This window comes from Denticeps clupeoides, chromosome 19 (genome assembly GCF_900700375.1).
Source record: "Denticeps clupeoides chromosome 19, fDenClu1.1, whole genome shotgun sequence".
NCBI lineage: Eukaryota > Metazoa > Chordata > Actinopteri > Clupeiformes > Denticipitidae > Denticeps > Denticeps clupeoides.
This window is the reverse complement of record NC_041725.1, coordinates 11,565,698-11,580,779: the sequence shown is the minus strand read 5'-3', so window position 1 is coordinate 11,580,779 and position 15,082 is coordinate 11,565,698. Positions and strand designations below refer to the sequence as shown.

General features: G+C 43.3%; 1 protein-coding gene across 10 annotated transcripts in view; it reads left to right on the top strand.

Annotated features, from left to right (window-relative positions):
* Positions 1–272: 272 nt before the first annotated feature.
* Positions 273–15,082, top strand: part of frya (furry homolog a (Drosophila)) — a 44,202-nt gene continuing 29,392 nt past the window's right edge. For 2 of the 10 annotated variants that reach the window (XM_028961310.1, XM_028961316.1), the window contains exons 1-7: positions 5,075–5,354; positions 11,392–11,582; positions 13,189–13,242; positions 14,142–14,281; positions 14,474–14,564; positions 14,820–14,899; positions 14,999–15,079. In XM_028961310.1, the coding sequence (XP_028817143.1) occupies positions 5,180–5,354; positions 11,392–11,582; positions 13,189–13,242; positions 14,142–14,281; positions 14,474–14,564; positions 14,820–14,899; positions 14,999–15,079 (812 nt within the window). In that variant the 5' untranslated portion in view covers positions 5,075–5,179. Of the gene's footprint in view, positions 419–5,073; positions 5,355–7,895; positions 8,046–10,526; positions 10,808–11,391; positions 11,583–13,188; positions 13,243–14,141; positions 14,282–14,473; positions 14,565–14,819; positions 14,900–14,998; positions 15,080–15,082 lie in introns of those variants that run through there. The other 8 variants (XM_028961320.1, XM_028961313.1, XM_028961317.1 and 5 more) reach the window with 7 other exon arrangements.

The following is a 15,082-nucleotide window of genomic DNA, read 5'->3' as shown; positions in this document are numbered from 1 at the left end:
GCATGCCATGTTTCTGGAATGTATGAAAAAATATAAAATATTATATATAAAAATAATACATATGTGTGTGTGTGTGTATATATTACATGGATGCAATTTATGGATGCAATTTTTCCAGTGTGAAATCCACTGTTCGCCGACGTGCCGGTATTTGCATGTTATTGCCGCATATTGATGAGCACGGGCCAGATGCACGCCGACGCGGGGGCGGGGATGCGCGCGGCGTTGCTAGGGGCGGAGCCTGCGCCCACTCGTCAGCAGCAGCGCGAGGCTGATGGAGAGCGCGTCGGTGTAAACACGGACAAGTTCAAGACCTAAAAGATAATATACAATAAAGCCTTTTTGCAGCTGGGAAACTTTGTTTTTTTTTTTTGACGGACATGTGGGGTCACTGAAGGACGAGAGTCGTCAAAGCACGGTAAACAAAATCAGCTTTATCTCCTGCATTTATATATGTGTAGTTGCAATTTGACAGTACTGTCCTGGTTTGTCATTCGCCTTGTGCCTTTATTACTCAAGTTGGCGGTAGGGAAGAGGACCGGCTCGGTGATGTTTCAGCGCCGCGCTGTTTCATAAATAGAATTTCTCTGCGCAGAGAGTAGCGTCGGTAAAAAAAAAATGTAAAAAAATAAGTTGCAATGACGCCAATGGTGTTAAAAAATAACGAGTGTCAGACGTCGAGCTCATTTTTTATTGGGAACAGATCCAACTGGGTTAGCCAAATTAAAACTGGGCGCAGTGATCTGAATTTACTAAAAAAAAAGGAAAGAAAGAAAGAAAGAAAAAGTCCGCCTGACCTAAGAAGCGCAGTGTTTAAAGTTAATCTTTAAACGCAACATTTCGACTCCAGGTAGCCTGGAGGTGTGTCTGGCCTTTAATGGACTGCTTTCAGTCAAAATATTGCCTTGTTTTTCCTTTGCGCACGTGACCTGTTTCTACTTCAGCGTTTTGCACGCTCATCCTGAAACCAGGAAGTGTCAGAAAACGTTGATGATAATGTTAATCATGTGTTTAATCATTCGTAATTGTTGGAACACCCCGTTGAGTGCTGGCTAGGCTAATATTGCCGGCACCTTTCCATCGGTCAAGTCCCATTGTGAGGCCAAAGCCTAATCTGTCTGTCACGACGCATAAAAGGCATGGCTATTCAATTGCCTGACACGATCCAATTCAAACAGGCCTTTCCTTTTGTGTAACCTGAGACAGGTGGCACCAAGCAAGTGTTCGGGACCCGCCAATTTCCTTTTCCTCTCCAAAAGAGGCAGACAACAAGGGCCTGTTATCCATATCAGCGCATGGTGCCAACGAACATAATCGCCTCTCTGTAACTGGATACGTGGCCGTTGGATGCAATGGATCTGGATCGGCCTTGCCCAGCGCTCTCTCTCTCTCTCTCTCTTTTTGTCAGCCTCTCTCTGTCTCAGTTTCATTTGCGTTTTGTCGATGCTCCGCCCACTGATGGCTGACAGGCAGTGAAGGGGACAGGTGCAAGATGAGGACAGGACCTCTGGCTGGGGAAGTGAAAGAGCCCATTATTGTCCCAGCCTCACAGCCCGGACCGTGACATCCTGATGTGGCCTGGCACTAGTCTTACTTGCCACTTTATTCTCGTACAAGTGGCCCGCGACTTTTGACGTAAGGCTTAACAAAGCATCATTTTTGTGTCACAGGGCTCTATTGTGTGGAGTGTACGCGTGTGAAATCCCGAGCTGCTCACTGTCCTGATAGCCGCAGTGCTGGGAAGCAGGTGACCCTGTTCAGTTGAAGTTGGGGACCAACTTCATACCACTTCATTACCATACCTGTGCAGACTGGTGAAAGTGCACTGTTGTGTTTAGAATTCCACTATGAATAAAATGCCAATTATTTCTCTGCTCCTCATTCCCATTAGTTCAAAAAAGCAACAGTGATCTCCGTAGTGAACATGGTCTACTGGAGTCATTGGAGGTGCAGCTCTTTTCAAGTTTCTCTCACTAAAAAGTCCAAAAGTAAAGCCTGTGCCACCAAAATTAACTTTAAATGAGTTTTTACTAATAATAGATGCGCATCAATTATTCACCAGGCTGTGCTCTGCCTGTTCAAACCCGAATGCTTCTCACCATGGCAACAGCTTGTTGAATTCTTTCAGTGCCCGGAGGTGTTGGTTTCGCTGGACTTAATGTCCTTCTCTTCCCTGGTTCCTCAAGAGACCTCCCCTGAATTTTAGATGGTGTCTAAATCTACCCCTCTTTTTTCTATGGGGTTTAGAAATTATGCATTTTTCCAAATGATGTGGAAGATTTTTTTTCATATCACATATTCATTGTGCATTTTTATGCATTTGTGCTTGGTTGATTTTTTGAGGCTTGTTGCTACCTAGTTATGTTTACAAGTTACAATGGCGTTGAAGTTCCTTTTCATGTCAGTTTCGTTTGAGACAGAAATTGAATAACATATTTTTGGGGCATCCTGGTGTTTTTGGTTATCTATTTGGCCTTTAGATGGTGCTATTGGGCCGTCATTTTAGTGTTCTGGGTCCTCTGATTACAAACTTATAGGTCAAACCCAGCCACTTGGGATGCATGTTACGTTTCTATGCCTTCTTGGTGCCGATCCCAAGACCGGGCAAATGGGGAAGGTCGCTTTAGGAAGGGCATCCGGCGTAAAACCTTTTACCGAATTTTTGTGAGGCAACCAGACCGGTTGGCATGCAGCAGTGTCCCCTAACAGGAGAAGCCAAAAGGAAACTTATAGGTCAACCCTTTCTTTTAATATTTATGTCTCAGATTAATTACTTTTAATGCTGAATTCAGTTTATAGTTTTCAGCATGGTGATGATGATATATATAAATATATGAAGGGCCCTTATGTAAAATTTTTCCATGCCTTCCTTTAAAACAGAAAACAGACCAGTGAAAATTATATGCTATTTCATATTTGCATTTTCAAACATAGCATTTCGAATTGGTTTTGGGCTTGTTATCTCACTGTTCAGGCTGTGTACAGCAAATCTGTGGTATTATCCACACTTCCTGCATATTAAAAATATATAAACATTGACATGGCATGGGGTAAACAAGATGGGAGTCCAGATGTCTATAGGGTTTTTTTTTTTTTTTAGAAAAGTTGGCCAAATACAACCTGATAAGAACAGTTTAGAATAGTGAAGTTTAGTTTACTGATATATCTCTCAATAGATGAGAGATATTTATTCTCTCAACAAAGAATAACGTGTCCTGTCTTCATTAAAAAATAAAAATATGAAAGTGTTAAAACCTCGGGACTAAGGAAAACTGAAAGGAACCCCATGTTATTGTTTCACAAATGCACGGCAACTCCCTGTATTTCTCAGTAACTTAATGTTAACGGGTGAAGAAGGAGGTATTTTAGAACTGTGTGCTAACATTTTCTTCATTTAATGCAACTTGATAAGCTTGTTAATTATTATTGTGGATTAAATATATGGCAATTTGTCTGTTTTCAAATAACACATCTGTCATAACTGAACGGCACAACATATTCTCCATTTACATTTTACATTTATGTCATTTAACAGACGGAGAGGTTAAGTGTCTTGCTCTGGGGCACAATGGTAGTAAGTGGGGTTTGAACCTGTGGTCTTCTGGTTCATAGGTGAGTGTGTTGCCCACTAGGCTACTACCACCCCATGTTTAGGCACAACAACAGACAAACACACAGCACAGAGGTCAAAGCAAAGTAAGAGTCAACTAAGGGTCATCCTGAGAGTGGACAGCCAAGGCCTGGATACTACTGGCAAGCGTAAACAGGTTCATTAACAGGTAAACCAGAAAAAGGGTAATCAGGGTACAACAAGGCAGTGAAATGTTGGGACGGAACAGCGGATCACGAGTGCTAGTGGTGGACTTGTCGTTGACACATTTTGGAACCATACCGCCAGAATGACAGTGTTTTCAATTGTACCTATATTTTACTCTAACAAGGAGTTGCATAAGATTTATGTCTGTGTAAGCCATCATATTCCATTGTTTATCTGCATTCATTTTATAACATAATATATAGCAATTTTGGTCATTTTTTCAGTCCTAATTTGAACCTGCAGGTTCTGCTGCTTCCTGACGTATAACCGCGCAGTGGGCTGGCAAGATCCCTGCCGGTTTATTGCTGTGATTTGATGATGAAATCTTAGATAATAATGCCTCTAGTATCCATTTTATTACGCTTTCAGAACAAATCGCATTTGTTATTATTTATTATTAGTAGCACTAGCAGCAGCAGTAGCTGTAGTTGTATTGTAATGAGCCGTTTGCAGCCTGCAGTGCGTTGTATCTCTTCACAGAGGCGCTTTTATGCTTCTAAACCGCCGCGTCTGAAGGTGTGTATTGAAAGTGTGCACACTGCAGTAATCTTTTTATTGCACTGCACCACATCACAGGCTTCAGGCTGAAATGACACATATTTATTCATTAATACGCACTGCAGCAGAGCTTGGTTATTTCTGTAAAACAGAAAACGCCTTTGTAGCCAGTGTACGCCCAGTGTGTTTGTTCTGCTCCAGCCCTGGAAAAACTTGTTCACATAAGGTGTGTGCCATTTTGGCCTCGCACATGCACAAACGCAGAGCTACAAAAGATCCAAGGTTCTCCTCGGCGCTGACGTTTTAGCCGAGTGTGCCGTCCCCGGATGTCCATGTGAATGGTGACTCCCAGGTGATTTGCATCACCCTGACAGCCCCTCCAGAGTGCGAGGCGGGGAGGCGGAGTGCAGAAACCCCACTGTTCCGCACCAGACTCAGTTCTTGATCAGCGAGAGGACGGTCGGAGATCAGCTGGCACCGCACGGACCTCATCAGGCTGAAGGAAGCCGTTCGAGAGCTGCACCCCTCGTTGCGAGCGGGATTTCCACCGAGTGGCTCGCCCAGCGTGGTTCTGGTGCTTCCTCTTGATCGGCCGCAGTTTCCCCCCGCTCCTCCTTTTCCTTTTCCCGGAGCACCGGGACGACCCAGTAATCCAACACCTGTCTAGATCACGCGTGTCACAGTAACTCGCTAAACTGCCCCAACAAGTGTTTGGGCTACAGCACGCTCAGAGCCGGAGCTGTGTGGCCAGCCTGCATCTTCCCTCTGCAGACGTTCAGCGAGCAGAGGAAAGGGGAGGAGAAGCACAAAGCATGCCAAGGAGTAAAACCCGGGGTTGAAGTGGGGTTTTTTAGCCATTCCAGGATGTCTTCGTTCAGGTCCTCTCCCAGGGGTCTGATGGGGAACGGGACAGAGCGCTCCAGAGCCCAGGACGAAGTTGCCTTGGATAAAATTACAAGTTCGGATGTCTTTGGTCCCGATGACTTCCAAAGAAAGTTCAAAAAGATTCGCAGCAGGAAACGGCCCACCATTCTTGCATGTAGGTGTAGTTCTAACCCACGTTTATGTCATATTTCATACCTGGACAACATTTTGCTACTAATTCATGCTGAATTACTCTTACTCTTGGCTGCTAGACTGAATAGCAGCTCATTGATTTTTAGTATAAGTTTTAACAACACAAGTATTTAACATGTATTTTAAGTAAGGCAATGTCCATAATGCAATTGTCTCACCATGTTGTGAAATGTCTCACTTTATAGCAATGTTTCAAATAGTCAGCATTGTGCTGCCTCAGCAAAACCACTTGCTTCTCCTTATTTAATTTAAATGTGAATTTACTTGATACATTTAATATACAGGATATGAATCTTAAAATGAATGATAGTTTTTCTTAGTTCTTAGATTTTTGACATAGGTATGTTTTAGCGGAGACTTGGGTGTTTGGGTGTGTATGTGTGGTACATTATGGTGCATACCTCAGAGAGAGAGTGACACCTACAGTGCTTACATAGTGTCTGTGTGTGTGAGGAAAGGAGAAGGATGTGAGGGAGGCTGAGAGGACAGGGGACACTCCACAGAGATGGCAGAATTAGACATGCCTCACATTCCTGCCCTTCAGCAGAGCCTGAAAATGCTCTTAATGAGCACTTAATGTGACATGAAAGAGGCATGCGCCTACACTCCTACTTTATGTCTAATAGTGAAGAAGAGATGTTGCAACAGAGGATTTGGTTTTTGTCTTATTGCCAGTGTGTTTGTCAGGCAAATAAATGCCTCGTGGAACTTAATTTGCCACATTCAGACAAGATGTACTGTTCTTCATAATGATAAATGTACTTTTTTGGTGGAAATCATTCATTTGGGCATGAAGCCCTGGAACCCATGAGTGCCCCAGTGATATCCATGCCAAGGTACAGGGTCACGATTGTCATGTCAGGGTTCAGGACCCAGCTGCAAGAATTCTCGGTAACTGGGCGTTTTCCAGCAGTTAACCCACACTTAAGCCTTTTCCTGTTTATGGTCTGATTAAAATGCTCTGAAATGATTCAGCCTGGGAATCGCATATGTGGAGATGCCAAATTACACCAGAGGTGTTCTGGTCTTTAAGGAACCATTTTATTTGATTGTTAATTCATATTTTAATACAGAGCTTGTCCCATGTTACGAAACCAGAACATGACCTGAACTGAACCAATGTATTATGAACTGGCTGTTTATGGAGTCTACTAATTTACTTATCTTTTTAGTACATGACAACTAAATTATCAATTCTTATTTGGCACAAGATGATTTTCAGATCTAATCCATTGTTTTTGTTGTTTTTTTACAATAAATTTTTTTTCCCTCGAATACAGCTTTAGGATGCAAATGATTGAGTCCGTTATGTAATGAAGCTCAAGTGTCTGCTGGTTGAGGAATGGGGGGGCTGAGTGGATTATAGCTCACGAGTGGCCCGTGGAAAAGAGAGAGTGCAGATTTGACTGTGGCCAGGGCAGGACATTTTGGACCTGCATGGATTCAGGAGTCTTGCCCAAAAAGGACTCATGGTGAGGGGCGAACGTGCACTCAGACACACAACCCAAAAATGTTCAGTTCAGTTGTCAAATGCACGCATTCTTTGGTTTAATTTTTTAATGTGTAGCCAAGCAAAATTAAATACATCCTCTCATAAGTCAGATTTCCTTATTAAATACAAAAGAAATAGTGTTGCTAGAATTTCTTTTTTCTTTCGAATTGGTGCTTGTCTCTGCATCCAGTAAACAGTTTTGAAATCAACATTGAGCGTACTGAAGGCTGTCTGACGCTGCCCATAATCTTCCCTATTAAGTCCAGCGGCAGCTTATGGCATGAAGTAAACATGGTGTAAGCAGGGGGTGAATGCACACGTGTGCACCGGCACAGGAAGAGCTCGTGTTTCCCCCTGAAATCAGAGCCAGTGCCAACAGCACAAAAATGAAACATCCCTGACTGTGTTGTCCTTCCTATGCTACGTCTCATATTTCTTTCTTCTTCTTCTTCTTCTTTTATACACTCTTTTCAGTTTGCATTTTTCAGATATTGTTTTACACTCTGGGGAGTGGCAGGGCACGGGTTTCAGGTTCAGCTGGGTAAAGCAGGAAAAGGTTGAGGCAAACAGATTCCAGAGTAATTTTGTTGTGTATGGGTACGGCAGTGGGACAGGATTGCAAGGTTAAGTGGCATGGGTCAAGGCCCTTTGGTGAAGGCCCAGCGTCCCTGGTGCCCACGCTAAGATCAGACCCCTCTTTGTCACTGCTCTTCTCTCCTGTGGTGTTCGGCTGGTCTCACACGTTGGCCCCCGAACCTGCCGTCCCTCTCAGAGGGGACAGCGTGCCGCTCCGGGACGAACAGCGGTTATTATTAACTGCCCTCTGCTAAGAGGATTGGTCCCTGCGCTCTCAGCCTCCGCTCGGTTATTTAAAGCTCATATCGCCACGCGCTGCCCGCACAGCTTTCGGGAAACGGAGAGAGCCAGAAAGAGAGGGAGAGAAGGCTGACAGCCAGGGACGCAGCAGGAGGAGGGGGGGGGGGGGGGGGGGGGGGGTGAGGCGTTCCCTCCTTCTGCCCGTGTCTGTCGCACTGGTGTGCGGGCAGCAGCAGAGGCAGCAGCGGTGCCAGCATCCCCGCGCCTGGGCCACCATGGCCAGCCAGCAGGACTCGGGCTTCTTCGAGATCAGCATCAAGTCTCTGCTCAGGTCGTGGAGCAGCTGTGAGTATTGGGGACGCAGGGGGGCTGGTACCGAGCGGCGAACTCTCACTGGCTAGGACCAGAGCCCGGGTTTGTTGTTGTCCTGCACGTGCTCGTCCAACTACTTTTTTTCCTCTCCTTCTCGTGCTGTGGCTCCTTTGAGCTCCACTCTCATGCTGTTGTAGATTTCGGTGCTATTGCAGTGCGCTGCGGTTAAGCAATGCTTCCTTGAACATCCCGTACAGTCAGAGTTCTCTAAATGGAAGAGCTACAGGGTGCAGAGTTTCGTTCTCAGCAGGACTCTTCTAGAACCAGATTTGACCATCGGCCTTGGTTTAGGTTGTGTGTTTGTTGTCTATGTTTTTTTCCTATACTTGCATGTGGTTTTAAAATGTTAGTTGATGCAGTTTGGGGCTCATTCTAACAGTTTGCATAGACGTGGTGCAGCATTGTCAGCCCATGCTTATGTGAAGCGAGGCAGCAAGTTGAACAAAGGACATACCAGTGCCCTGAGGGACGTGTGTATTTGTTTGTTATATGTGTGCGTGTGTGTGGGGATGGGGGGTCATGGGGGGGCCTTTTAGCAACCGATGTTCAGCTCTGACTCGTGAACAGACAGAATGGGCTTTGTAAACCTCTTTGCTAGGCTCTCTCGTTCTCTCTTTCTCTCTCCCTTGCTTCTCTCTCACAGGGCTTAAGGGTAGTCTGCTCTCAGCCAATCAGATTACTGAGGGTTTTGCAGTGAAAGAAGAACGTGTCGTGTGATTACTCTGAATGATGAGAAGACTCTGTATAATTTATTAGTGTGCTGCTCACTGTACTTACGTTTAGTAGGGCTAGTTTTCTAATGTAAAAGGTGTACTTTTATTTTATTTAGGTGTAAATATGATGATTTATAATGCATACAGTGATAAATAGAAAGCTTAGTAGAAATGCAATAATACCATTATCATAATCAACAACTATTTTAATTGGTGGGATTGTATGGAATGTGCATTGTATGCATTTATAGGATTATGTAATCACTTCATTTGTTAAACTAACCTTAACCCTATACAAGTTAAATACAAAATCCCACATCAAGTAGGGTTATAGTAGCCTAGGGGACAAAAAAAATATGCTTCTATGTGTGTCTTGTTACCATTGTCTGTCTGAGAAAGATATTTAACCCACCATCCTGTCTGTATCGCTGACCCTTTTGCTGTTGTATGTAAGAGCGTCAGCTAAGTAGACAATTGTTTCCTTGTCCCAAATTTCAGAATAAATGTACAATAAATGTGGGATGCTATCTGTGTGTTTGGTATTACCCTTTCAGCCCATTCAGTATTTCCCCCTACTGCCTTTTCTGCCAAAGTCATCATCAGTGCCCTTTATTTTTAACATTGCTTGAGATTGATGTTTTTCCCATGGCTATCTGTTCCCTGATGTCAGAGGCGATGACACATGAGTGTGTTTGTGAGAAAGCGCGGGAGAGAGGCGTTGTTATGCTGGTCATATTGTCCCCTGGGGAGCACCTCCACTCTGAAGGCAGCGATGATGTAATGGCCGCCGCATCTGAGCAGGCCTCTTGTTTGCAGAGTCACATGTAGCGCCTCAGCCCTAATCCTCCGCCCAGGGCCGGAGCGAGCCAAAGGGCTTGTGGCTCTAGCGACTGCCTCCCTCAGCTCCAGTGTGACATCCAGTGAACAGAATGAGATAAACGCACCCTTGCACACGCTGTTATCACTTTCATCAAGCATATTCATCAACTTTTCGTTGCAGTTCTTTCACGAGTAAGGACCTTTTTTAAACTACCAAAAACTACTTTCATCAGCAAATGTTGAGGAAATAATCTATTTGCATGATGTTGCAGCAAAAAAATTTACTGTTAGCATGCTAACAATATACAATATGATTCTTCTGCTAATGTGCAATATTCTTCTTATTGATTCTTAACTTTTAACTCTTACATAATGTGCAATGCTGCTTGAGCCATTACTGCATACTTATTTTTAAAGGCTTATTTTAATTTGTATTTATACTCATAAATGTATGTCTGTCTCTCTCTGTGCACTTGTATGTCTTGTACATACATTGTATGTACATTGTAAGTCTTTCTCTTTGTGCAGTTGTAGCATAAGCAATTTCCTTCGGGAAATTCATTCATTTTTTTCTTCATTTCAGGTAGGTAGCACCTTTTAGGTAGCACCTTTACCTCTCCCACTGTCCCATATTCCTTGTCTGTAAGTCTGTAAATGCATGTAAAGTAATGTTTTATTTTTGAGTCGATCTCCCACTGATGGTGGTTAGAATGTATGTGCAAGAGTCTCTGTACAGCATTAAATAGTTTGAAATGAATGCATTGGGAGAATAGGGGGAGTTACAGGAGAAGGCAGGGGGGGGTGTCTTAGTATATTGTGTATCCAGGGATAAATATAGTAGTACAGCTATGCCACCATAACATGTCAGGACCTCGTCACTCGGCTATGCCGTGGCTAAAAATCCTGCTGACCTTCACTCTTGGAAGCCACTTGCTCGATCATAAGGCAGTGCAAAGCGAACTGGGCGCACGTGGACTTGTGACTACTCTCCTGCCCAACCACTTTTCTCACAAACCCTTGTTGCTTCAGTCCATCATGGAAATACTGACTTCACAGAAGACTCCTTGGGATCCTTAAGGAATGGTTAAGAGGGAAACATTGCTTTTTTCTCTGACAGTCTCTGGATACCCTACCTCGTCAGCATGGACGGGACTGTATTTTGCTGGAGCAAAGCAAGTGTTGTCAGCCTGATCAAGGACTTGGGTAGGTGCGTTTCGGGGCTGGTTAGGTTAGTGTTGTGCCAGGCCAGTGGATGTGCCAGGTTATGCAGGCAGAGCAGAAAGTTTCATACGCTCCGGAGGTGCAGGAGATGGATGAATGCCCCTCATCTTTGGCCCCATCTGTATTTTGACCTGATCTGAGAAGTGTAGAACTTCTTAGTGTGCTACCCGAGGAGCGGAACAGTGTCTGATCATTTGTTTGGACTCTCTGTACTTTTTAGTGTATTAAAAATATGGTAGTATGCCCTTTGAAGTGACTATACCGGTATTAATATTGGTACTTGCCGGAGACGCATGTTTGTGCAATAGACAGCTGTCTCAGCTGTTGCCGCGTTGCTGCCATCTGATTGCAGTGCCCATAAACTGAGAGAGTAGAGCGAGTCTTGTCTGAGAATTACTCAGCAGATTTAATGCTGTCTAACTCTTTCAGCCCATCATAAATGAGTGTTTAAACTTCTAGCATGCACAATGGAAGATTTGTAATCTCGTATTCGCTAATGTTTAGTAACATCAGATTCTAAAGGAAACCGCAGGTCTAACTCCCCGTTTTACTATGTGCATCCTCAGCATCTCCGGGCTACAGCAAGCCTCCAATCCCGCCGGTTTACTGCGCTCTGGGAGAGAAGGGTCTCCCAGCCATGATGCCCATCAGTATTGACCCCGAGAGCAAGCCAGGCGAATACATCCTCAAGAGCCTGTTTGTCAGTTTCACCACGCTCTCCGAACGCAAGATACGCATCATCATGGCTGAACCTCTGGTAAGTGGTGAAATGACATCAACCTGTTAACCTTGTTTAACCCTTGTAGTCTGAGCTTTTTATATACACATCAGATATTTACGTGTATGCTTTGAGCATGTAGGTGAATGGTGGTTGTAGTTTATCCACTGCTGTTGTTAAAACTATGTAAAATTGGAAACCCATTTAGGACGTTTTTGAACAGATATATTGAAGTGCATTGGGATACATCAGTTCAATAGTTCAGATATTGTTGAAATAAAGCTGTTTGCCAGCCACACCGTAAAACTGTCAGATGACGTCAGCACTCTGTGTTAACATGCACAGCCCAAGGGTGTTAACAGGTGTTAGGAATATTCGAGTATGGCCCAGATAAACACTCCAAGGAAAGTGCTTTAAAGTCTAATTGTATATTCATTATTAGATCTCTGTCAGAATTCTGGTATTCTTTAATTTCAGATAATGGTAAGAATGGGCATTCTCACTAATGAACTTCTAGTGTATTGGTAACAAGATGTTGGTGTCCGAGCAGCTTGAAGGGAGTCTCTGAGAGATTTCACTGCTTATCTGAACTGCAGTTTAACTTCCTACAAACAAGCATCTGCAAAGGACCCGTACCATCTAAAATATATCTGCTGTTAACTTTGATTTAGGGGCATGTGTGGTTGCATGTGTGGAAACATCAATAATGATCTGTCATCAATAATGATGTCTCGCCCAATGGAAAAGACATCCCGCAGGATTGTCCGGTGAAAAAGCTGGTGAGATCTTATTTACACATTAGGGTCAGCACAGTAAATCACTTCTAAAAAAAAGGGACTCGTATTTTATTGGCCAATTAATCTGTCGACTGTTTTTAGAACATGGGTCTCTCTTTCGGGTTAAAAATAAGGCTTGTGGAAAAGAAGGTGTCACATTTATCAGCTGAATGGAATTCCTTCCCATTTTCCTGATGTTATAGATCAGCTTTTCTTTAGATGTTTTGAATGGTTGAAATGCCAGTGCCCTGAATGTGTGCACATCTGATTGAAGTTCATTAATGATGAACGTTACTTACTTAAAAGACCTTATCCATTATATACAAAAATGTGTAAAGATTTGTAAAGAGGTCAGATGAGGAGAATGAATGAGCTCAGATGACAGTTGGACGGACTGTTGTTAATGGATCACTGCAATATCATGGACAAGGGTGTCCTGACATCAGATACATCAACTCACTGGACACCATCCAAAAATACTTCAGTGTGCAATACCATGTGACTTTTTCAAGAGGCAAAAATGAGGTCACACATTACTTTAAAGGTCCTTGTTACACTATATTTATATAAGTACCATGTAACAAAATGTAATATCACACATTTATGTTGTAAATGTCATTGATATTTGTTGTTTGGAATATTGTTATTATATCATAAATGCTATGTTATGTTTGATTAGTTCAGGATGGTCTTAGGGTACATGGCTTATGACTAAATGGTCAAAGTAAATTTTATTGTCATCACCGCACAATACAGAATATAAAGTGACGGGTATTGCTAAAGGGTATTGTTACGTAAAACAAGAAAACTATAAGATACACGGTTCTGTATCCCATATGTATATTATTGATTTGATTGGCATTTTTTAGGAGAAGCCATTAACCAAGTCTCTTCAGAGGGGTGAGGATCCACAGTTTGACCAGGTAATTGGGGTACTATATCATATTTGGATACCATTTGAGCTTGTTTACTCACCATTACACCTCATATTTCTGTTTTAGTTTAAGTAGCAGTTCAGATAACAAAGAATAGTGAAGTATGAGGTTTTTGCTTTCAACCTACACTGAGATAGCTGAATATTATGAGTCTGATTTGGGTTCATTTGTTTGTTATAAGCTTCTTATTTCTCTGAAATCAAAATGGAACAGGAAACAGTAGCAACACTGTGCATGCAGGAAAACTTAATATTTGAAACTAACAGGACTTTTCAGCACAGGCCAAGCTACAAACCAAGAGCTCAGTACTCCTCAGTACTCCTCAGTACTCCTGCTTAGGCAGAGGTGTGCGCAGTAGGTTTGGCTGGGCCAGAGAGACTGCCCATTCAGAGTGACAGGGGTGCATTTGTGTGTTGAGTTTGTGGCCTTTCATCAGGCGCACAGAGCCAGGATTCTTATTGGACCCTAGTGCTGAATGAAGGGGCCGCAGTGTTCCCCAGGTCCACCCAGGCTCCCCTCCCTTCCTGTGTGCTCAGGGCTTGGGCCACGTCCCTGTCCCGCCTTTCCTTCCTGCAGAGACGGAGGCCACCCCCGGGCATCTTGTCCTACTGCACAGGCCCAGCACACCCCCTTTACACTTCTGTCTTCACCCCTTGCAATCTTTTGCACAGTATCCTCTTAGTTCTCTTTCCTCCCTCACCCTTTGTCTCTTTTGTTGGCTTTTTTCCTCTCTTTTCACTCCATCCAGGCACCCATCTAACTTTGATTTGTTTTTTTTCTAACAAGAAATGTGAAGGTTTTGTTTTGGTGCAAACTTTATTTTACTGTTCACAAGTTTTTTTTGGGGGGGTGATGATTAGAATGGATGAATGTGCTTGTGTTTGCAGTTGATCAGTGCAATGAGTTCGCTGGCAGAATACTGCCTGCCGTCCATCCTGCGCACACTGTTTGACTGGTACAAGAGGCAGAACGGGATGGAGGATGAGTCTCATGAATACAGACCAAGAGCTAACACAAAGTCAAAAAAGTAAGAGTGATGTGTGGTGAAATGAGGTTATAAGAGCGCTGTAATGTTTTCATTGCAAAGGTTCCCAAATATTACCAATAATGTAATACCTGTTTTTCCATTCATTTATGTGATGCAAAACCATAGAAATGAGTTTTAATCTGTTCCTGGCAGGATCAGGTTTATCTAACTTAATCTCACCATGCCTTTCAGTGATGAGCAGCAGAGAGATTATCTGCTTGAGAGGCGAGATTTGGCCATCGACTTCATTTTCTCTCTTGTCCTAGTAGAAGTTTTAAAGCAGGTATTTGCACTTTGATATCAATATCAACAACAACAACAACATTTATTTCTTATATAGCCCAAAATCACATACAGTATGTCTCAATTGGCTTTGACAGGCCCTGCATGTGTCGTGTCCTCAGACATACTGAGTGTGTGGTACTTAAGCAATATTTTGCTTTGCAGGGAAGTGTCTGTTTGTTCAGCTGTCACTTTTTGTGTCATCATAACAGTAACAAGTATAACTCTTCCCACGATTTTCTGCTCCCATGACTAGATGCCTCTACACCCTGATCTTGATGGTCTAGTCCATGAAGTCATTAACTTGGCATTTAAGCACTTTAAATACAAAGAAGGGTAAGAGCCAGGCCTTCCCAATCAATTCTTCAACTTTTCTTAATGTTAGTTCGGTCTCTTGTCCCAGTTTGCCTCTGAAACAATGCTCTGTTCCGTTAGGTACCATGGTCCCAACACTGGAAACATGCACATTGTAGCAGATCTTTATGCAGAGGTCATTGGAGTCTTAGCCCAAGCAAAGTA